This window comes from Eretmochelys imbricata, chromosome 9 (genome assembly GCF_965152235.1).
Source record: "Eretmochelys imbricata isolate rEreImb1 chromosome 9, rEreImb1.hap1, whole genome shotgun sequence".
Classification (NCBI taxonomy): Eukaryota; Metazoa; Chordata; order Testudines; family Cheloniidae; genus Eretmochelys; species Eretmochelys imbricata.
The window spans coordinates 42,221,543-42,245,317 of NC_135580.1; the positions used below are offsets into that span (position 1 = coordinate 42,221,543).

At 39.6% G+C, this 23,775-nt stretch overlaps 1 protein-coding gene across 18 annotated transcripts in view; it reads left to right on the top strand.

Moving 5' to 3' along the window:
• The window catches only part of PER2 (period circadian regulator 2), a 72,495-nt gene that overhangs the window by 38,663 nt on the left and 10,057 nt on the right, over positions 1-23,775 (top strand). For all 18 annotated transcript variants that reach the window (XR_013347174.1, XR_013347175.1, XR_013347172.1 and 15 more), the window contains 10 exons: positions 2,831-2,937; positions 3,860-4,013; positions 4,416-4,524; positions 6,034-6,165; positions 8,674-8,770; positions 9,993-10,149; positions 10,249-10,376; positions 11,819-12,019; positions 12,259-12,519; positions 15,564-16,420. Coding sequence is in view for 14 of the 18 variants with exons in the window: in XM_077827108.1 (XP_077683234.1) it covers positions 2,831-2,937; positions 3,860-4,013; positions 4,416-4,524; positions 6,034-6,165; positions 8,674-8,770; positions 9,993-10,149; positions 10,249-10,376; positions 11,819-12,019; positions 12,259-12,519; positions 15,564-16,420 (2,203 nt within the window). In the remaining 4 variants the exon portion in view is untranslated. The remainder of the gene's footprint in view (positions 1-2,830; positions 2,938-3,859; positions 4,014-4,415; positions 4,525-6,033; positions 6,166-8,673; positions 8,771-9,992; positions 10,150-10,248; positions 10,377-11,818; positions 12,020-12,258; positions 12,520-15,563; positions 16,421-23,775) is intronic.

Sequence of the window (23,775 nt, forward strand, 5' to 3'; positions counted from 1 at the left end):
GCTAAGCCTGGGAAAAGAGCTGGACTCATGATGCCTCTTCAAGAAGAGCTTTTCCAAAAGTGCATTTCCAGGAGTTAAATTTAAAAGGAGTGGGAATGACTATAGGAAGAAGATCATCTTATTTCCTTGGCCCTGCGTACAGCACTCCCCCTTCCTTCGTGGCTGATGCTCTGAGGTCTTCCGTCCTCTATTAGTCTAGTTTAACCAATGGACATTTTTGAACTCTGGTACTCCACATTGTAGAGCAGAGTAGGGCTGCTGCAGCACAATGAACTTAGGATGGTTTTAAGACTGTTACAATAAGTTCCGCAGCCCACATAGCTGATACATTTTTATTAATTTTAGGACCATTGACATTTTCCAAACTGCAAGTGAGATGAATGCTTAGGAAGACATGCATGTGTATGCAGTTTATTATCACAGTCTCTCAGGAGTCAAGTAGACTATGTAAAACAATACCTCAACTTTAGAGCTTCAGTTTAAGAGTATAGAATTAAATATTTATAATAGAGATCCTGCTGTCAACTGAAAGTTGTTCATAATGTAACACTGAAACTATGAATAGACTTGCACAAAGTAAGTAAAGCTTACATGATGACCAGTGTCTGTTTAGGGGTTGCAGAATCAGAATTTGTCTTAATTATGCAAGTAGATCTGCATATTCAATGTGTTGGGTAAAAAGTAGACCCTTCCCTGTAATTAACTGTCACTCCTACCGTATGTTACAATTACATGATGCTCAATAGCCATGTTACCTTTAAATATGAACTTTAATATACTGACCAATATGTGCTTCTCTTGAGTCTAATTTAATTCCTGCATAAAATCTTTAACTCACAGTAAAGGTTGATAGTGTATAATAAACCTCTCCTACCAGTTACATAAGTGTTACAATTTAGATATTGGGGGGGGGGGGGGGGGGGCTGTGTGTGTGTGTGTGTTAATGACCAGATAAGGTATCTTCTACACATATTCTGTTTCCTTAATACTTCATACTTTCTATTAACAATATACACATTTGAATCCAAGTAAATTTCATAATAACCTTAGCTCTTAACCATCCATTCAATTTTTAGAAATGCTGTTAATCAGCTCATGGAGGAGATATTGTATGTGGAAATAGATAATGATACCTAACAGTTCTGATATGTAGAATGTACTTGACAATACCTTGTTTGTTGTTAATATGTATCTTGAAATTCAGATTAAAAATTCTTGCCTGATGACTTCTTGCTTAATGGTAGCCAAACTTGCATGTTTCTTCATAACTAAATTAGTGGTAAGAGTTCAAGTTGCTAAGATGAGTAGGGCAGGTGTTGCACTCCAACACACCACATAAGGTAGTGTTAGCTAGATTTTTTTTTTTTAATTTTTATTTGAAAGCTAGCTGAGTGTGTCTTCCACCTGCCTACTTTCAGGAAAATGAAACCAATTTCACCCCCATCTCTTTCAACCTGGTCATGGGATATTGAAGTCTACCCAAAATGAGAAGACATTGAGAGTAGATTGAAACCTTCATAATACACTTCCTCTCCTTTATGTGCTTGTAGCCTTGAAGTACTTTAAATATCCACATTGTTAACTGTCATAATTAGCATACTCATTTAAAATGAGCAGGCAGCTCACCTCTGAGAGGTTATCATTTCAGGCTGTCTGTAAACTCAGGAAGACATTGCTTGATCAGTTATGCTCAGGTCACGTTTTCTCTGCAGCACAACAGCTACAGACCTGTTCTTAAATGAATGCTGAGATTTGGGAATAGTTGAGGTCTGTCTGTGTGCTCCAGCCCCTATCCCAAGGAGGTGCACTTCATGCTTTTGGAAACGCTGACCGAACATGTTGGAGGGGAGTTCTCCTATGGACTGTCAGAAGTACACTGCTGAAAGCAGTGCCTGTGCTGTAATGCTTCTAGGCTCCTTGGGAGCAAGGACCATGCTTCCCTAGAGTTTGTTCTCTGCTTGTCAGGCACTTTGTCTCTGACAAATGCAGATGTCTGAAAATCCCAGATGTCAACTCTTGATGTCTACAAAGGTAGTTGTTTTTGTATCTTGCCAATAACTTCTTATCCATCAACTTCTTTGGCATAAGTAGGAATGCTGCGAGTAGTACTAAGATGTTTTTCAAGGCACATGTGGGAATTAAGCACCTAGTTGCCAACTGTGCTTTGAAAATCTCCCTAATATGCATATTTTAACTAGTCTATAAATGAGTTTTTGTTGCATGAACGTAAAAGCTTTCTTCATTGGAACAAAGTCATTGGTAAGTTACGGTGGTCTAATAAAATTCTAGACCAGCTTCTAACATTTTAAGTCTTCCTTAATTCCTTTTAAATACCTAAACTACCAGGCTGACTATGTGGCAACTCTTCAGAAAATTAAACCTTTAATCTGAGAGGAAGAGTGGACTTCTAGTTCAGGCACCAGAATAGTTCAGGAGATCAGTTCCTGGTTTTGCCACAGACATCTGGTATGACCTCTCTGTCTCAGCTCCCAATCTGTAGATTGAGGATACAGCCCTATTTCAGAGGAGTTTTGTGAGAACAAACTCATTAATATTCATGAATGTTAGGGAGGTACTCAGATACTCTGGTGGTAGGTGCCATAGGTAAGTGCTATAAAAATTAATGCAATCTTCTCCAAAGGGTTGTCACATGTTACTATGGAACTGATACGAATGCTTCCCCAAAGCAATTCCACATAACTTTTTTTAAATTAAAAAAAAAAAAAGCTAAAGTTTGGAAAAGAGAGTTTCAAATGAAATATTTCAAAATAGGATTTTTTGTGCATTTACTCTACTTGACTTTCTTTTTCTTTTTTAAATTTTTTTTCAGAGCTGTACCTCTTTTGGGATACCTACCTCAGGATTTAATAGGAACCCCTGTTTTATTGCATCTTCACCCAAGTGACAGACCTCTAATGCTAGCAATTCACAAAAAAAGTATGTTATCTCTTACATTGGCAAATAGGGTAGATTTGTCTAAGAACTCTACAAAATACAAGTTAGAATTCAGAGACCTTAAAACTTTCAAGGAACTAAAGGGGAGACAAGCTAGTAGGTTGTATAGAATTAGTCAATTTTCTGATTATTTGTTTTGAAAGCAAAGAAAAACTAAACTACACTTTCATTTGGTTTACAGCTGAACATTTAACACTAGTCAACAACAAAACAGGAGAATTATTATTCAAGTTCTTGCTCCTTAGGGTAAAATCTGACTCTTGTAGACAAAATGGCCATAATAAGTAAATATGTTAGCCATTTATCAGAAAGATAATTGTCATTTTTGAGTGATCTTTTTTCTTTGATTAATGAATTGACAGAAAAGAGAATACCAGCCTCTTGGTCAGTGTCAACTCTTTTTGCATAAATTTTGGAATACTTTTTCAGTTATTTTTTCTGGGGACATTTTTCTTGGTGCAGTTAGTGTTGCTACGATGGCATCAAGTATTTATGTACAAAATGCATTTACAAAAATATATATATATTTAGGTCTTCTATCTAGTGAATAATTTTATGTTGGAGAACAAAAATTCAGTATTGCAAATAGTCTGATTTATTTTCATTAAAATGTGTTTGTAGATGTTGGTATGGGCAAGGAATATAATTTAAACATTTATAAATTTAAAATATATTCAGTGAAGGTTGGTTTCCTCTGGTGGCCAAACACTTGTAATTTTTCCTTCGATGTGAAATTACCCCGAGTTTGGCTACTGGATAAACCTTATGTCTGCCATAAATATATACATATTCAATTTTTTTGTTGTGAAACTATTGTAAACATTGAATAAAAGCATATTAAATATAATTTCCACATTAAATATGGAATATAAAACTGACATATTTTCTAAAACTTGCATTATAGTACTTCAATATGGTGGACAGCCTTTTGACTATTCACCAATCAGGTTCTGCACTAGAAATGGGGAATACATAACTATGGACACCAGCTGGTCTAGTTTCATTAATCCTTGGAGCCGAAAAGTCTCATTTATAATTGGAAGACACAAAGTTAGGACGTAAGTAGACAAGTTATTAGATTCTCATATTTATTAATGAGGGTGGGGGGTTCAAGTTTGCGTAGCAGCTCTTTTTAAATTAGTGGAAGAGAGCTGTACAAAAATGACTAACTCAGACTGCTTTTTTTATCTTGGTATTTGGGTTTTGTGATTGTAAGTGTATATTATAATACATTAAATGCTTTTAACAAATTTGTAAGTGCTGCAGGTTTTTCCAATATTGTCAAGAGTTACTTCAGAATGGAGAAGCCATGTTCAGAGTAAGGTTGCACATTTTATCAGATTCAAAGTTTTTTTTTTAGATGCAATAGAATAGGAACAAGAGCCTATTTAATATATATGAGAGATTAAAGTTGTGTTTTACATGCATTTGGAATATTTTGGGTATGATAATTTTTACAGTGGTCCCTTAAATGAAGATGTATTTGCTGCTCCCACCTACACAGAAGATAAAATCCTTCATCCTAGCATTCAGGAAATCACAGAACAAATATACCGGCTGTTGTTACAGGTAAGGTCTGGGGTTTTATATGGTGCTGGGGTCCTGGGTACGTACATGGCCCCCATTACTGCAGTACCAAGAGTTTTTTTATCTTTAATACATTCGTCTTCATAACATCCCTTTGTGGTATCAGTGTATTTACCCTATTTTACAGATGTCATTTGTTTAATTATCTAATTCTCTACTGTGTAACACGTTCCTTTACACAAATTTACAGTCAAAAACTTAACGCCCTTATGATCCCATCTGCATTTTACACCAGGAATCTCACAACCTACGCCAACAAATGTACCCAGACTTTTATTCTCCCCATTCAGTAGTTTAAATGATTACAGTTTACTTTTTAAGTACAAAAGTTATATTCCCTCTTCCCCCCCCCCCCCCCCCCGCCCCATCACCATAGCAGCGGTAACAAGAATTAATTGCATTGCAGTCCATTCTCCCAATTCAGACAGAATGGCCTGTTCAGCATCATAATGAGGAAATCAAAATAACACTTTTCTTTTGGGTGGAAAATGATCTTCCTGTATGACAAATTAGGACAGAGGTCCCCAAACTGTGGGGTGTGCCCCCTGGGGGGAGGCGGGACATGGAGGAACATTTCAGGGGCACAGCTGGGGGCTGGGCCAGCTCCCATGGGAGAGTGGGGAGGGAGCGCCACCCAACTTTGCTCCTGGTCCCCAGTCCTGCACCCAGGGCCCCGGCTGCCAGCCCCAGCTCTGGGAGGGATGGGGGAGTGCAGACAAGTAAGTAGGGGCATGAGGTAAAAAGTTTGGGGATCACTGGATTCGGGCCACATAAATTCATATGCTCCACTAATGTGCTCCAAATCAAACACGTGCAGTTCCCCAAGTATCCAACAGATACTGGCACTATTCCATGCATAAGACTGTCAATCTATTACACGGGGTAGAGTTAAGGTTAATTATTTAATCTTAATGACAGTTTTCCAGACTGCAAGACACTTAGTTATTTAAAACTACAATTTGCTTTTAATATCCCATGATGGAGTGAGTTATAGCTTTATCCTTAATTTTTGAGGGTTTTTTGTCTGATAATGGTTAGGTTTTAAACTGTTATAAAGTTGATTTCTTTATTTGGCTGATGGTGTTATCTTTTAAACTTCTTTATTTGGAATTTTAAGAAGCTACACAATAGTCCCACTCAGTCTAACAATAAAGACATTAATAGACAGTATTTTATCTTTATCAAAAGTGATATAGGTATATTTGACCAGGTAGAAATACTGTCAGTGTTGCATTCAAAATCATGCTGTGGTTTAACTAGCTATGATTTCTTCATTAGAAGTCAAATATACTATCCTTATTAAAGTATATTTCAAACTACCCCAACCCTGCAATGAACTTTGCTTTGTCCAGAGTCCTATTGACTACTTTGGGTGTATCCCTGTCTGGGGTCTTAAGAAAGCATGCAGCTATAGTATCTTGCTAGTTTTTCTCATTCTGAATTATCAGTATGTGCTTAACTTTTGTTAAAGTTGATGGCTAATATTTGCAGCCTGTACACAACAGTGGATCTAGTGGCTATGGAAGCTTGGGTAGTAATGGATCACATGAGCATTTAATGAGTGTAGCATCATCCAGTGACAGCAATGGGAACAACAATGAGGAAACGCTAAAGGACAAGCATGTAAGTTTTAAATTTTATTTTTTAAATGAAGCCTTTTTGGTACAAAACTTGCTATAACTGAAAATGATTTTTACTGTTACTGTGGTTTCAGATTCTGGGCTAGGACCGAGGCTATTGCTGCATTGTGGCTCTGGCCAGGTCCCTCCAGCAGAAATGTTGGGGAGATGGTTGGTCCTGTTTGAGAGGAATTCCTATCCAGGACCAAAAACAGTGGTGGATTAGCCAATGGGGCCTGTGCCCACGGACCGTGGAAAAATGGGCGCCAACCTGTTCCATCTGTCCTCCCGGCGCTCCTACTGCGGAGCAGAGTTGGGGCACAGGGGCTTGCCCCACTCTGCCTGCCTGGTGCTCCTGCCAGGGAGTCAGGGAAGCCCCTGACCCTGCTCCCTGGCAGGAGCACCGGGCAGGCAGAGGAAGCCCCCATACCCTCACCCCATTTCCCCAGCAGGAGTAGGGAGGAGACAGGGGCCTGCAGGTGGAAGGAGTGGAGCAGGGCCCCTACTTGCTCTGGCCCAGGGCCCCACAAAAGCTTAATCTGCCTCTAAGCGGGGACATAGCTTTATTAGTTTTGCACAACATTTTTTTCCTTAATTTTGTAAGGGAAGAGCTAGTTGGGTGGCTTATCTGTTTATGGATGGAAGAAATGAGGGGGAGGAAATCTTTGTATTTGTCTTCTTCCTGTGAGGATTGTGAGACATTCTACAGAAGAGCAGTGAACTTGTATCATGTGTGGATGGCCTAAATTGAGGAAATAACCCCCACCGCATTGCAAGTGTGAGACAGTTGTCTAGGAGTGGAGTAGTTTGGCTCTTTTGAATGATTGTCCATATGGTTTCCACTCATGTACATGGGAAAAGATTCTTTTTGAATAGCAGTGTCCTTTGAGGCTGTGCCTGGGCCTTGAGACTGGGTTCCTTTGCCAACAAGAAAGACTGATGACACTGCCCTATCCCTAGTTAGAGCCTAGCAAATAGTTGGTGGATTTTTCTTTTTGTTTTTTTTTTTTTTTAGTTCAGGGGTTGAATCAAAAAAAGTATGAAAACAACTCATTTCAGTTCAAACTAAAACTGAATTTTTAGTTTTTCTTGCCAAAATAACAAAACCAAACCCCTTTGTTTTGGGTTGAGTGCAGCATTTTTGTTCAGTCTGAAATTTTTTTATCATTTTAATTTTTCATTTTGGGTTGTTTTTGGATACTTTTTACCTATAGATCTTTTTTATTAGCTAAATTTCATAATGAACTGATATTTTGAAATGACAAGTTGAAATGTGTTGTTTTGACCTTTTTGACTCTTCCATTTTTGGTTGAAACTATTCACTGAATTGGACCTGAATTCACAAATAGTTTTGATGCCCCCCCACCCCCCCAAAAGAGGAATGGTCCTGGGCCTTTTTGTTGGCCAGGGCAGACGATGTTTTTGGTGCCCACCCGGAGAAACTGAGCCAAAAAATCCAGCTCTCTGACTGGTACAGAGTCCTTTGGAAGACGATGCCCAGGGCGACTGCTCTGGTTGCCTGGACCTAGAAGCATTTTTTGGGCAATTTAGCATACGCTGAAAAATTTTGCCCAGCTCTAGTATTTGTGTGTTTTTGCGTTGGGCTGGCATTCAAATCTGGACTGCAGAAGTTTGCAGATTCTTCTGAAAAATATTTTAAAAATTTATTTAATATAACTTCTTAGTGATACTGTTGTGTTACAACTCCTGTGGGCTTTCGAGTATGTCATTCTTTGTTTTCTACCGATCAGTACAAATATTGTGTGCAGGAAAAAGTATCTTAGTGTTCACTAAAACCTTATTTAAAGACTTCTACCTTCCCCGTCTTGATTTAAAGAATTTTTTTTCTAAACATCCGCATCAGAAATACAGCTTTTTGCTGAAACTATTCTAGCAAGTCCAGAGGCAGGGTCAGAATGATACATTTTGTGGGAATAGACTAAGAATTTTTAATTAATGCTTTTTAAAAAGGCAGGCAGATCTCTTTTGAAGTGCTATATTAAGCATTTTTTTTTCCAGAGACCATAAATGAGACTGCGTCTGTTGTGTAGAATATTCTTTTTCTAATCTTCCTCTGCCAGCTCAGTTGCTAGTTTTAAATGGCCCAATATTTTGGGGAAAAGTGTTTTGTTCTTGGTAGTTTGTGGTCCCCTAGCTAACGCTGGAAGAATTAAATGCAGTCTGAGATGCGACTACAGTGTGTAGTTAAATTATGTAAGTCTTTGCTTTGCTTTCTCAGTCAAGGAAAAAAATCGTAGTCACCAGTCCTTTCAGTGTTTGTACACAGTCCGTGGAAACAACCTTCCCAGCTTGGGTCAACAGGTTAGGTTTGTGAGGGTGGCACAAGCACTCTAAAAATAGCTGTGTGGACAGCAAAGCTCTTTGAAGTTGCGACTCAGGCTGGAGCTTGGGTTCTGAAGCCTAGGGAGCTCATTGAGGACCCAATATGTATGAATAAGCCAAAATTTTCCAGTGACTACTTTCTCTTCACACACCCCTTGACACTTTTCAGGTGACATGTCAAGATGCACATACGGCCAGAAATGAAGGGCAACATGTTTTCACTGGTAGAAGAGTGAAGCTGGAACATATGAAAAAGTCTTTTGGAGGTAAAACAGCATGAGTTTGCTTTTTTTTTTTTTCCCCTGTAAAACAGCAGAATTTCAGATTTTTTTTTTTTTTTTGTTCACAAGTCAGCTGTGTTAAAATAACTAAATACAATTTCCAGGCCAAATATAACTGTCAGACTAAATACTAACTGGGAAACAACAGAACGTTCCTTTTATTTGGTACTTTTTGTGTTTATGGATGTGAGTTCAGTGTTTGAGAATTGTATCTATTTGGAATTTTCCAGTTAATTGAATATTTTTGTGATAGCTATTAAGTCTTTGAAAGTTGTCCAAGTGTGTTCTAAGATAACTATTTGGATTATGCTATGTTATAAGTAATTTAATTATTATTCTCTGTCTTTCTCCTTGCATATTTGTTCTGTTTCTGTAAGTAGTAAATTCCTTCAAGCAGGGACTTTATTTTGAACTGCAACATTGTTGGTACATAATATAGGTGCAGTTGTAAGAAGATGTGTAGTGAGAACTTTCCTGGATCCTGTCTTCATTGCACACTATTCTCTTTAGCCTTACTGGGGAGTATTCCACCAAACCATCAGTAATTGCATTTTTTAGTGGGTATTAGATCATGTCAGCATAGATATTGTAACAAATGCCTCGGCCCAACAATTCTGGTGTGACTCAGAGAAAATATCATGAGGCACATGAATTGAGCTCGCAGTTTTTAAAGTGAAAAGCTAAATTTAGGAAGGGACAAAAGGTTACAAAAACAACTAAAATATTTTCTTTCTGCTTGTAACTCCAAAAATTAATAGATACTTTCAACTTATCACTCATAAGATTTAAAATTTGGACATACAAAGAGTTTGGCTATTCCCCTGCTTCCTTTATACTGTACATCCACCATAGTAGTCCTCAGACACCATAAATTCTGAGTTGATTATGCTGACTTAAAATAAGTAATTACTGAATACATTGTATATAGTTATTTTGTACATGGGCATTGTAATGCAAATTTAAATTTCAAGTTAAAACTATAAGGACTATTGGTTTTCCGCTAAATGTGAAAAACATTTATGCAGTATTCGGTTGCATGTGACTTGCAGAAACAACATTTTATTGTAATATTTACTGGTTTTACTATATTTTAATGAAGGATAACTTCTGAGTCATTGAGGGAAGACATAAATTAGGGATTTACATCTGCTTTATTTTAAGAGTTTTATGAAGGGTTAACTTGTAATAAGCATAAATCTTTATACAGAAAAAACAAATTGTTCCAGTGTTCGGATGGAAGATATAACTGAAAAGGATACTGTAGCCATTGCTGCTCATAAGAATGTGATTACAGAGGAACTGGCTTGGAAGGAACAACCTGTGTATTCCTATCAACAGATTAGTTGTTTAGACAGTGTCATCAGGTAGGCTTCCATCCAATGTGTATTGTTGGTGTGTAAACTGTTTTTAACCCCTAAGTTTACAACATTTTTATTTAACTTTGTTAAACACTTATTATATAGGTACTTGGAGAGTTGCAGCATACCTGGCACAGTAAAGAGAAAATGTGAACCTTCATCAAATGCTGTTTCACTGAGTTCTGATGATCAGAAGCAGAAAACAGCTGATAATGCCATAAAGCCATCAGGAGGTAAATTTAATTTTTAAAATTAGGATGTAACAAAAATGTCAATTCTGTGCAGAACATTCTCAAATATAGATTTTTTTTTTTTTTTTTTTGCGGGGGTGGGGGGGGTGAAGGGGGAAAATGCCCGTGTTAGATTTTAACAGTCTCATGTCTAACAAGACAATTCAGAGTAACAGCTGGGTTAGTCTGTATTCGCAAAAAGAAAAGGAGCACTTGTGGCACCTTAGAGACTAACCAATTTATTTAAGTATAAGCTTTCGTGAGCTACATGCTCAAATAAATTGCTTAGTCTCTAAGGTGCCACAGGTACTCCTTTTCTTTTAACAAGACAATGTGGTAGTGAAATCAAAATTCCAAATAACTCTAGCTGAGGGTAACTTCTGCACTGTCAAAGACAATTCTTGAAATTTCTTAGTTTCATCATCTGTGCACACTGAACAAATCACATTAGTATTAGATTTTTAAAAAGCTACATAAAATTGTGAAAATTTATGAATGTTTGCAGTTTTTGTAGTTTGCTAATCTGTTTTTGGTTAAGATTCCCTTAATTTGTGAGTTTCTGAAGGCCTTGACAGCTAATCAAAATAGAAATTGCAATAATCTTATTTTGGTTTTGACATTTGAACAGCTGTGATTTTTTTTTATGGTAATCACACAAGTGCATTGAGCATATTAATATACATAATATGTTTCCTGGGGGTCAAAGCTAAAGCAAATCAATTAAGAGGCAAGCATTGGATATGACAAATTATAAGTAATTATACAATTTTAAAGTAACCAAAGATATGTTGTACTTTTGATGGCGATTGCATCTCCAAGAACTAGATATAAGGTTGGCATAATTGTTGGAAAAGGGATGGAGGGAATAGAAAAGGGAGGCAGAAGGACTACATAAATAGGCATGACAAATTTTGATTTTGATTTTGATTTTTTATAATTTTGACTGATATTTTGTTTTTAAGCATTTGTTTTGATTTTTATCTTTTTTTTTTAAATGTTCATAATTGTTGGCAGTTATGAGGGGGGTCAAAATTATTTAATGACGGTAGACAGTGAGATTCAAAAAGCTAAAGCTTTATAACCATTAAAACACAAATTGTCAACATCACATGTCAAAATATATCCTTAAATCAAATACTAAGTTCTCAAGCAGCATTCTTCTTACTTCGCGTATCTGTAAATTTCAGCTGTTATCGATGGAAATACTTTTCTATATGTGTGTGTTAGAGGATAATAGTATGTTGTCTTGAAAGTTGAGGTAATATCTGATATAAACACGTTGGCCCTTGCTGAACTATTGGGAATGAACAGAATCTGAATAACTTCACTGTCTTCTCAAAAGCAATTCAGTCTTTAGCATTTTATGACTCAGGCAATTGATTTTTTTCATTAGCTTATTTCATGTTTCATCTAATGAAGTTTTATTAACTTTTTCTCTTCTAAAGAAAGAGTGCTGTTGAAAACTCGTATAGATCCTGCTGTGTTGAAGACATCTGATAAATCAAATGGTCCCCCGGTAGTTGGTGCTCACTTAACCTCTTTGGCTTTACCTGGGAAACCAGAAAGTGTTGTATCCTTCACCAGTCAGTGCAGCTACAGTAGCACCATAGTTCATGTTGGGGACAAAAAAACACAACCTGAATTAGGTACAGTACTTACTGTTGAAATGAATAGCTTAATTTTAAGACATTTTACCACTGGTTGACAATGGAATAGCTAGTTACAATGGGAATGATGTAAGTTTTTTGTTGCTATAGAATACTTATGGACAGACATCTTATTTTACAGTTACAGCTGATACAGCTTTTATCATAAAGTCTTAATTTTAAAGTTGGCAGAATATTTTGCCTCATTTGCCTTAAATATTTTTTCACTTTTATTCTAGAAATGATAGAAGATGGTCCTAGTGGAACAGAACTCTTAGTTAGTCAACTTTTTGTCCCTCCATCCAACACTATACATGTAAACCAGGAAAAGGAGCCATTTAAGAAACTGGGACTTACAAAGGAAATCCTTGCAGTGCATACACAAAAAGAAGAGCAGAGCTTTTTGAATAAATTCAAAGAAATCAAAAGATTCAAGATTTTTCAATCCTGCTGCAATTACTATGTACAAGATAGACCCATAGGACGTCCTGGTGAACGTGGTAAGGCAATAGTTGTCTTTTGAATTTTTTTAACCATTAAAATGATCTGTGAACAGGAAAACACATATCTTAGATGTTGCAGGTTCAGAAGCTATTGTTAAACCATGGATCGCTTTAAGGGTGGTACAAATGAAATTGTCAGTTTTTCTTTGTGTAAAGTTAGGCTTCAGGGTTCAGTGAACCCTGGATATAAAATCCTGCCTCTTCCAGGAAGCCCAGAATGGAATGGAGAAGGGACACTGATCTGTAGGGCACAGTGGTAGGAGGAATCAATAGAAGAACATTATATGTAAAATAGGCATGGATAGTTGTATCTTTTGTATTGGTAACTGGCATCCATTACAAATTAAAGATTCTTTGCATTTGTATTTAAAGAATCTGTAGCTGGGTGGCCAAACTTACTGGCATCCAAGCCGCATACAACAATCTTCAGAAGTTTTGAAAGGTGGGGCACACCTGCCAGGAGCTGGGGCTTTGGTCTTCAGCCCCACTCCTGCTGAAGCCCTGAGCCGTAGCAGGTGCGCCTGCAGGGCTGAAGCCCCGAGACACCCTTTTTCCCCTTCCCCCCCCCCCCCCGCCCTCTCTGCTGGACAGAAGCCCCAACCCTACTGCAAGGCAGAGGCCCTGAGCTCTTTCCCCACCCCCCAAGTCTGGTAGGCAGAGAATGGGGAGATGTCAGGGGCTTGCAAGCTGCATTTTTACAATAAAAGAGCTGCATGTGGCTCATGAGCCTCAGTTTGGCTGCTGTTGATCTATAGCATAAAGCATAAAATTGGTAAGTCCTTTTTAAAAGTGAGATGTTACGCTATACCTGTGATGGGATGTATAAATCCCACACAGATGAGGAAGGCCTCAGAGTCCAGGTGGTGGGGTTAGCCCTGTCTTTCCAGCCCTGTCAATCGTGGATGATAATGAGGAGGCTTTTAAACTGCAGTCACCTGTGGGGGAAGAGCAAGATTGCCCTAAGCAGCAGACTGCAGGAGTGACTCCTGAAGCTGTGGACGGAACCTGTAGCCAGGATACCTTCACCCTGACCTAGAGGAGAGTATAGCAGACCTCAGAGCCTGACTCAGAGGCCCAGCCAGAGCAATCTCCCCAAAACCCACTACTTTGGTGCTGGATCGCTGGTAGCACTATAGACTTGCCAAACACACCCCCTTACTGCAGCTGCAGGGAGGAATTATCCCTGAACATCTTTGGGGTTGTGTCTTTCATCTGGAGAGACTTAAGAAGGCCCACAAAGGACAGAGCACTCCCTCCCCCCACTTGCAAATAGTAAGGAACCACGCAATGTAGATAACTGGGCATGGTTAGGTTCTCCCACCCTCACAGTGGGGAACCACCAAGGATTCTGTTACTAGGTCCTTAAAACATATATCAACAAAACATACAGTCGAACCTCAGAGTTACGAATACCTCAGGAATGGAGATTGTTCGTAACTCAGAAATGTTTGTAACTCTGAACAAACCATTGTTTCAAAAGTTTTACGACTGAACATTGATTTAATACAGCTTTGAAACTTTACTATGCAGAAGAAAAATGCTGCTTTTAACCATCTTAATTTTAATGATACAAGCACAGAAACAGTTTCCTTACTATGTCAAATCTTTTTTTTAAACTTTCCCTTTATTTTTTTAGTAGTTTACATTTAACACAGTACTGTACTCTATTTGCTTTTTTTGTCTCTGCTTCTACCTGATTGTGCGCTTCCAGTTCCAAATGAGGCTTGTGGTTAACTGGTCAGTTAGTAACTCTGGTGTTCGTAGCTCTGAGGTTCTACTGTACTACAAGTTGCCATGACAAGTGAGGACAAAATATTTCATCAATGAATATCTTGTTTGAAAGTTAGCAACTGAGAATCAAATCCATAAAAGTAATGTTTAAACTTATGTATGGAATTGTTCTTCACTTCTACAGTGTATATGATCAATATTTTAACAGAAGATTCAAATTCTATTAACCTCTTTATGGCAGGATGTGAACTTCTACAAATTGTGCGCTAGTGCATTTTACATTAATATTAAAAACAAAGGGGCAGTCTCATCCCAAGTTTTGGAACTGATGGATAAATTCACTTATAAGTAATCTTGTGATGGTGATGAATGAAAATGATCATGCAAAGATGGTCATATTATGGGGTAGGGAACTAATGTATTGAACTGATTTTAGATCAGCAGTGTCAAACTCAGTCTGAGAGGGCAGAATTCCATTTTTAATTATGGCTCATGTATCATGGTGGCTATAGACATCTACATACTGTGCACAGTCCACAGCCAGGTGTTTAACACCACTGATAATTGAGAAACTTTCTTCCCTGCCTTCTGGCAAGTGTGCATCAGAATTGAGATTTTCAAATATGTGAAATTTATTAATTTCTTTCATCTATCAATCCAGTTGACTACTGACACCAGTTTAGTTCATAACAAAAAGAAATTTTTAGTGTAGTCTTCCACATAAAATAAAGCAACACTCTCTTCTACTAAGATCTTTTCCTCAAAAAAAAAAAAAAAAAAAAAGGGGGGGGGACTCCAAACTCCACCCCCCGTTCTCCTAATTTTGCTACATCTTTTGTTTTGGATTTATTCCCTCTTTTGTCTGCACCTCTTTTGCTTGCTTGAGAGTCTTTATAGTTTCTTCCTAAATTAAAGGTGTGCATGTCAGTGATCCTCTAAAACAGAGGGCTAGAATTGCCTTTCTGTAGTTGCTGTTTTTATTGGCCAGAGAGAATTCTAGAGGTACTCGCTCCTCAAAAACTGAAGTCACTGAATCAAAACTGTTGGCCAAAGAGGCGAAGGACTGCATTTTGGGCACAAAATGCACAGCTTTTTCCCCCTCCTCTTGATTTTCCTCTCTCTGCAATTGTGCTAATACAGCTGCTCCTGCCAAGTTTCTGCGCCAGAGGTGGAAAAGTGAACCTGACTCCTCCCTAGTTAGTTCCATTCTGTTGGAATAGAGCAACAGACACAATTTTCAGCAGCTTCTGAGGATGACTTGAAGGGGACACTTCACAATTTGATGTAATTATTTCCCCACTGTGTTCCAGGTGCTCGTGGGCAAAGAAATGGTACTTCTGGAATAAATCAATCCTGGAGGAAAAGTGGAAAGAACAGGAAATCAAAACCAAAACGAATTAAACCACAGGAATCCTCTGACAGTACAACTTCTGGACCCAATCCCCCTCATCAGTTCCCTCTGCAAGGTCTAAATAGTACAGCTTGGTCACCATCAGATGCTTCTCAAGCTAGCCATTCAGCCATGTCTTTCCCTGCTACTATGCCTGCATATCCACTCCCAGTTTTTTCAGCAGCGGGAACTGTGCCACCAGGTCCTGAGGCTCGCCTTTCTGGTTTCAGTGATTTACCAGACTCTGGAAATAACTGTCCTATGCAGCCATCGCAGTTCTCTGCACCTCTTGTAACGCCAGTGGTAGCACTTGTGCTCCCCAACTACATGTACCCTCAAATGAACAATAATTTACCCCAGATACTTTACAATGGCCAGCCTAACTTTTCTGCTGATCCTACTTCCTCTTCACAGTCAGTGTTTTCAACACAGCCGCCGTTAGCTGCCCCAAATCCTTTCCCTCGACAGACATTCTTTCCAACACAACCATTCCATTATAATACACTAGCAGAAAGCAAAAAGGCTCCTGCCATGGAATCACAAAATGATCGATCCCGTTCCTCCACGCCGCAGTCTCTTGGGCCTCAAGATCACACCTCACCACCTTTGTTCCAGTCAAGGTGCAGTTCTCCTCTACAGCTAAACCTTCTGCAATTAGAAGAAACCCCCAAAAGTGCTGAAAATGGAGCTGCTGCTGGTTTACATCGCACTTTAATTGAAAGAGGAGCCACAGACAAACCCATAACTGATGATAGCAGCAGAAAAGGATCCTCTCCTGTAAGTATTTGCATATAGTTTCCAGAAAAAAATACATCTTTACACTTTGAACATACCTATTCTTCATAGTCCCATGTGCAAAAAGTACAGTACATTTGGCAAATGAAATGAGGAAATGAATTAATATATGTATCTTTCCACCATTGTAGCTTTTCCTTGGTCTACTTGGTATAGTAAAATTGTACAGACCATCAGTCAGTTTCCCCTTTACCTCACGTTCCTTAAATTTCAAGGATCAACATGTGGGTGTTGATTTTGTTGAATTTAAACTCAGAAAATCTGACGATCTCCGTTGGAATAATGTTTGCTATACAGGATTTAACAACACTGAGGTAGGCTAATAGTGAGATGATTTGGATCCCTGTTAGCCCTTAAAAACTTATGTAGTGTGTGAGGGGGGGGTGTGCACATGTGCACGCACATACCCAAGATATGTATACTGTTGTGTACTTATGAATCATAAAATATTATGCAGTTAATTGTAGTAAATGACATTAGCCATATTAACCTATATGGAATCCCTAAAAATAGTTATTGGGCATTTGGATTTTCTGATGCAGTTGATGCCAAATACATTGATGCTAATGCATATGCCCTGGAATTCCTATCTCCAAAATGTTTGGACCTTGCCATCGTCCAGTGTTTTATTTTCAACACTAAGAATCTCTGATGCATTTTACTTTAGCGTTCATTGGGAAATCCTAGTCTATAATGCAAAGGAGTTAACCAATACGTACAACTTTTTTGTTCATAGAATTGTCTTGCAGTGGCATTTGTGTGTTTAAATTATGCTCTGTGGAGCTATAGCCATTTTTCTTGGCATATTAAGCAAGATCCAGATACCCCTGTGTCGTTGGGGAGAGAGAGAGCGCACAATGAATGCCATGTGATTTTTATAAGCCTCAACTAGTTTAAGATGAGCATGCAATATTTTCCTCTTAAAGGTTAATTAGATTAAAACCACTAAAAAAAAAAAAAGACTAATCCATATTTAGGGTTGGTCAAAATTTTCTGAATTTAGATCTTTGGATGATTTTTTTTAACTACTCTACCCACAATGGATCATAAAGCTTATTATTTTAAGGGGGTTGCTGTCAAGTAGTAAGACACATAGTCCGGATTCATTTCTAAAGTACAAGGTGTGCTTACTAGATGTTTTCAACCAATGCTTTAATGTAATAGGTGCACCTCTAGAGAATACTGTGTGAGAAACTTGAGAGGAAAAAGTTAATTGTTGACAAATACAAAGCATTGTACTTTGGAAGGAATAATTTGTATTACTCATGCTCATGGTTGGGTTTGAAAGTAACTAACTACATGGAAAATGACCTAATATCACTGAACAGCTCAATGGAAACTTCTGTACAGTGTGCAGTGGTAGTCAAAAGCAAACAAATGTTAGAATGTATAAAGAATGGGATGAAAAATAATACTGAAAATGTCATTATCTGAGCCAATGGAATGACCTCATGTGGCGTATTCAAATGATCAATCATGATCACCCTATTTGAGAGAGAGAGCAGAAATAGAAGGGTCCAAGAGATAACTATATGGAGAAGGATTGATAAAATAGGGACTGTTTAGAAAAGACCAATAAAAAGGGAGATGGCATGAAGAAGGTAAATTGTGTGTTTTCATTTATCCTTTCTCCTAATATAAAAAAAGGGGACATTAACAAAAATGAAACGCAACAAATTAAAACTGACAAAAGGAAATACTTGTTCTTCGAGTGATTGCTCATGTCTATTCCACAATAGATGTGCGTGCTTGCCATGTGCACCAGTGCCAGAAGTTTTTCCCCTAGAAGTACCGGTAGGGGGGAGCGCCACCTGGAGTGGCACCTACCTGGTGCAGTATAAGGGAAGCTGCGTACCCCCCCGCCCCCGTTCCTTCTTGCTGCCAGTGAAGGTGTCAGAACTGCTCTGCTCCAGCTTTGCTGTAGCTTTTCCCAAGAACTGTTCCTTCGTTCAGTGTTAGTACCTGTAGTTAGTTAGCCATTCAGTTAGTTTAGTCATTGAGTCCGGGCCAGGACATGCCCCGGGGTTTAAGTCATACGGCTCTTGTAGGCGTTCTATGCCAAGTAGTGACCTGCACGCAGACTGTTTGCGCTGTTTGGGAGAAACCCATATCAGCGAAAGGTGCAAGATTTGCAAGTCTGTTTAAGCCTCGGCTGAGTGCACAAGGGGCCAGCTGATTTCACTCAACGGCTTTCCAATCGGATCACTTCGTGCATCCGCTCCTGCTATGAGCTGCAAGGTGTCCCCCGCCACCCATTGTGAGGGCACATTCGACTTGGGCGCAGGCCTTGTCGCCTGCCTTTGTGGCCCATGTCCCCATCCAGGACTTTGTAGGGCCGCCACATGGTCGTGGTCTTCGGTTCACACGTTCACCTCGCACTATGCGATCATTTCCCCCCCCCCCCCCCCAAACCAGGGATGACGCTGGGTTCAGCAGGGCTGTCCTCCGTCCTGGAACTTGTGAACTCCTACCCACCTCCCAGCATAGCTTGGAATCACCTATTGTGGAATACACATGAGCAATCACTTGAAGAAAAGACCGTTACCTTTTCCGTTACTGGTGTTCGAGATGTGTTGCTCATGTCTATTCCACATCCCACCTTCCTTCCCCTCTGTCGAAGTTGTCTGGCAAGAAGGCGCGCAGCTCCCCTTATACTGTGCCAGCAGGCACCAATCCAGGGGTTGTGGGGGGCGCTCCCCCCTACGGGTACTGCTAGGGGGAAAAACTTCCAGCACCAGTGGACGTGGCGAGCACGCACACCTGTTGTGGAATAGACATGAACAACACATCTCTAAGAACACCAGTAACGGAAAAGGTAATTGTCTTTTTATATGATACCTGATTAACCTATGGAGTTCTCTTACCAGTAAATATCATCATTGAGGCTGAGAGTGTAATATCTGATATTTTTTTAAAATCATTAATTAGCTGAGGATATCTAGTTAAATTAGATAGGATTAATATTAATTTTTATGCTAATTTTAAAAAACTTATTTTAATACATAAATCAACTGCTAACTCAAAAATTGGAAATTTCCCCACTGGGCAGTTTATTCTATAGTTGTCTGTAGCAGGTTTTCTTGCATCTTTTTTTGAAGCATCTAATGCTGTCCGTTTTCAGAGACTCTGTTGGACTAGGTAAATCACTGGTCTGAACAATTCATATGTGTAACTTTTTTTTTAGGACTCTCTCTCAATCTCCGTCAAATTCTTCATCTAACATTCATCTTAATTGTGTTATGTTACATTTCTTAAAGAAGAGAAATTCTGAACTCGATTGACTTGAAACGGGGACTGATGTACGAATTACATTTTTGATACCTTGCACTTTGGCAAGATGATAGAGTGGAAAATTCAATTTTCATAAACAAGCTATTTCTGTGTTTATGCTAGTCATGAAAATTAAACTTAAGCTCCCACCCGGAAATGTAGAACATTCAGTATCATCTGCTATATTTGAGCTAATTTTCTATTTTTAATATATTCTGTTCAGTCAAAAGCTTGAATCTCCAAGTATCTTTGACCTATATTGCAACAAAACCTTTACAATATAACTGTTAGGCAGCTTTTCAGTTATATCTGCTCTGAGATGTAGATGTTGAGGTAGAAAATGTTTTCTAGTGTTTGACTTAACCACAAACTGTTCATCTTGTTGATGCTTTCACTGTAAATTTTTACTACTTGTCTGAGCTTCCTAAAATGTTCGGTCCATATTTTTTTCGTAAACCTTCAAAACATAATTTTATTGTACCTGCTGTGAAATTTTTTACTGTGAGAGTTCTTTTCAACATGAAAGAAAGCTAGGTAGAACTTTCTATACAGCTCTGTTTTTGCTGTTAGAATTAGTCCGTACAAATGTCACCTCTTTTGCTAACTCCTCTGCCCAACCTCAATTTTTAGTCACCCCACTAAACTTTGGGATGGTCTACACACAGGTTTCATGCCCAAAGAAACACCCATATAGTTATGGCATGCGTCCGTTTTGGATCCAACTGTAGATGCACATGTCCTGCCCTCAGCTTGCATATCAGCAGAGGCAGCATCTGCAGTTTTACAATAGAGACAGAATGTGATGCAAAGGAGCATCTGAAGTACAGTAGAGGACAACAGCTATCTCAACCCTGACTCTAAACTCTGCTGCACTAAGACTCCTCAGAATCGATGAGGTGTTCAAGAGTAGCACCAGAACCAGTCCACAGAACATGACTTTCTTCCCCATCCCTCTTTATGAATCCGTCTCACAGGAAACTATTGGAAACAGAAATGGCCTCATCTAGAAGTTGTAGAAGAGGTTCCCCAGGAACATGGGAAGAGCCTTCAAACTCCTGGTACTTCATCCTGTCCTAGATTTGAGGATACTCCAACAAATAAATAAAATATATATGCTTAACTTAAGACATTATATAAATAAAATGTCTTAAGTTATGCTTGCTTCCATTGCTTTACGCTCAAGACTGGTTCATGGCTCTCGACTTGCAGGATCCTTCCACATCTCCATCCATCTGGCCCACTAGAAATACATAAGGTTCACAGTGGGTCCAACCATTATCAGTACAGGATTCTGCCTTTTGGACTCTCCATAGCATCAAGAGTGTTCACTGAGTGCCTGGCTGTAGAGATGGCACATCTAAGAAACCAGGAATCCCCATCTAGGCAACTGGCTGATAAGAGGCAGGTCCCAAGAAAAGATTGAAACAGCCCTAGATCACATTCTTTCCCAGTTTTCCCACTTGGGACTCCTGGTGACCTACAAGAAATTGTCCTTTTCCGTTGGTAGAGATAATAGCTCTAATCAACTCCAGATCAGCAAAGGGGTCTGCTGCAGGACAGGTTCTGGTCTCTTTAGTTGATTAGTGCATGACGTGTGGTCAGATTGACAATAGCACGTACATGCCTTGAACTTTTAGGCCATACGTCTGCATTTGTATATCTGACACTTTAATCTGTGGACTCCACAACAGTGGTCAAGGACCACCTACTCCTATCCAAGCATCATATGAGCAGATGAGTTATAGTTTGTCCTCATGTCCCACAGGACCACATGTGGTGGCTAGATCCACTGAACATGAGTGAATACTCTTTTCAGTTCCTCCCCAATGATTACGCTAGTTACAGATATCCAGAACAGGCTGGGGCACCCAATAGAACCACCTTCAGATGCAAGGCTCATGGTGTCAGAATCATCTGAAGCTCTACATGAATTTGTTGGAACTAAGGGCTGTCAGGCTAGCCTGTGTAGCTTTCCTGCCTGTTCTTCAGACTCTGTGGTGCAGACAGATGGCACATTGGCAGAGCACTATATATAGTGGCAGTGCACTATATAAACAGGAGGCCCTCAATCATTCTATCTCTTTTTGGAAGCCATGAGGTTCTGGGAATGGCGTCATCAGCATGGGACAATCTTGGTAGCTCAAAATCGTCCGGGAGTCAGCAATGACCTGGCGCTCTTTTTGAGCTGGAACTTAACTAGTCTTGAGTGGTCACTGCAGAAATCCATTCTTGACAGGATATTCCACCAGTGTGAGACCCCCTACTGTAGACCTCTTTGCCACATTCAACCGTGTCAAATATAGGGATTTCTGTTTCAGAGGGGTTGTGAACCCAGCCTCCCTTGTAGAAGCCTTTCTTCATTTGGTCTCAAGAACTCCTATGTTTTCTCACTGATTTCCCCCACCCCCCCGATCCGCAGGATAATGTCCAAGATACGATGGGAAAAGGCTATAGTTATGGTAGCCCTTACTGGCTGAAGCAGCTTTAGCTGCTGGATCTCGTGCATGTGTCCAGCCAGCCTCCCAGTATGCCTTCCCATATGTCCAGACATACTGTCTCAGAATCTGAGTCAAATACTTCACTCAGACCCACAGTCATTACACCTAATTGCCTGGACGTTGATTGGATGAGTAGGACTGACAGACTACTCCTTATAGGTTCAGGAGATTGTTTTACAAAGCCAAAAGACCTCCAGCAAGAGGACTAATGCCTCAAAGTTGAAAAGATTCCTCCCCCCCACCCCCCATTTCTGCTCTGATAGTCATTTTCAGTCTTCTCTGACTCTAGTGTCAAGGTTTCTCAAGAGCCTTCTTCATCCCTGCTCTCTAATTAGAGTCCCAACTCCCCACATTGTTTTCCTGCAACTTATGGAACCTCCATTCAGACTTCTCTCACAGTGATTATTATACCACCTCACCATCAAGACTTTCACTCCTGGCCATCACATCAGCATGGAAAGTCAATTAGCTCCAAGCACTTATGACCGGAACATCCTTCAACAGGGACACAATGGTGGTGAAATTGCACCTTAAGTTCCTCCCTAAAGTGATCTCAGAACTCCGCGTGAACCAGTTTGACCTTACTGCTTTTCTTCCTGAAATTTCGTTCTTGCTGGAGAAAAGAAGCGTCCTACTTGGGATGTTTGCAGGGCCTGCTTTATCTCAACAAGACACAGCCTTTCAGGACAGGATTCTCAGCACAGGACTCTCTTCCGCATGGCTATATCCAGCATGTTGAAAGGTCAAGCCTAAAAATGTCAATACACTGTGTATTTCCACCTGCTATCAGTTGGCTAGCAAGCCTTTTCCTTTGGACACTCCACCAGGGCACAGGCAGCAGCTTCCTATTGCTTCAGGAACATGCCAGTCCTTGAGATCTGTAGGGCAGATGCCTGGAGTAACCCACTAACTGTTGTTGAGTATTATGCACTTGACATGGCTGCCCAGGCAGATGCCAAGTTCAAACTAGCAGTACTTCAGTCTCTGTTTGACTGATATAGATGAGACTCTCCCTCACACTGTCCAGGTACTGCTGCCAGTAGATACTGCTTGCTGGCCACCTTGAGTGGATTTCCACACTGTCACACTCAGAACGGTTGCTTACCTTACAGTCACAGGCTTTTTGAGATGTAGTCAATGTGGATCCTATGACCTGTCCCCTGTTTCCACTTTTAGCACTCCTCAGCAGTATAGGCCTTGAATTGCAAGAGAACTGACGGAGTGTTGTGCCCACTCTTCCCTTATACAGATGTACAAGGAGGTACAGAGGTGTGTGGCTCCAGCACAAATGGCTTGTGTGCCTCTGGTCTTGTGCACAAAGGGTGCATGTGAACTTATAGTGGGATCGACACTTCCTACAGCATTGAGGAGCCCCGATTAGAAAAAAAATACTGTTACTGTACTATAAAAAAGTACAGTTATTGGTCCAATCCCCTAGAGTGCACTAATTATAAATCAGTATAAAGATGCTTATACACATGTAGCTTCTTCCCCTAGGGAACCGTGTGTAGATAAGCCTTATCTTTTTTCCCTTTTACAGCAATGGTGATAGCTATTGTAGCAAATGTC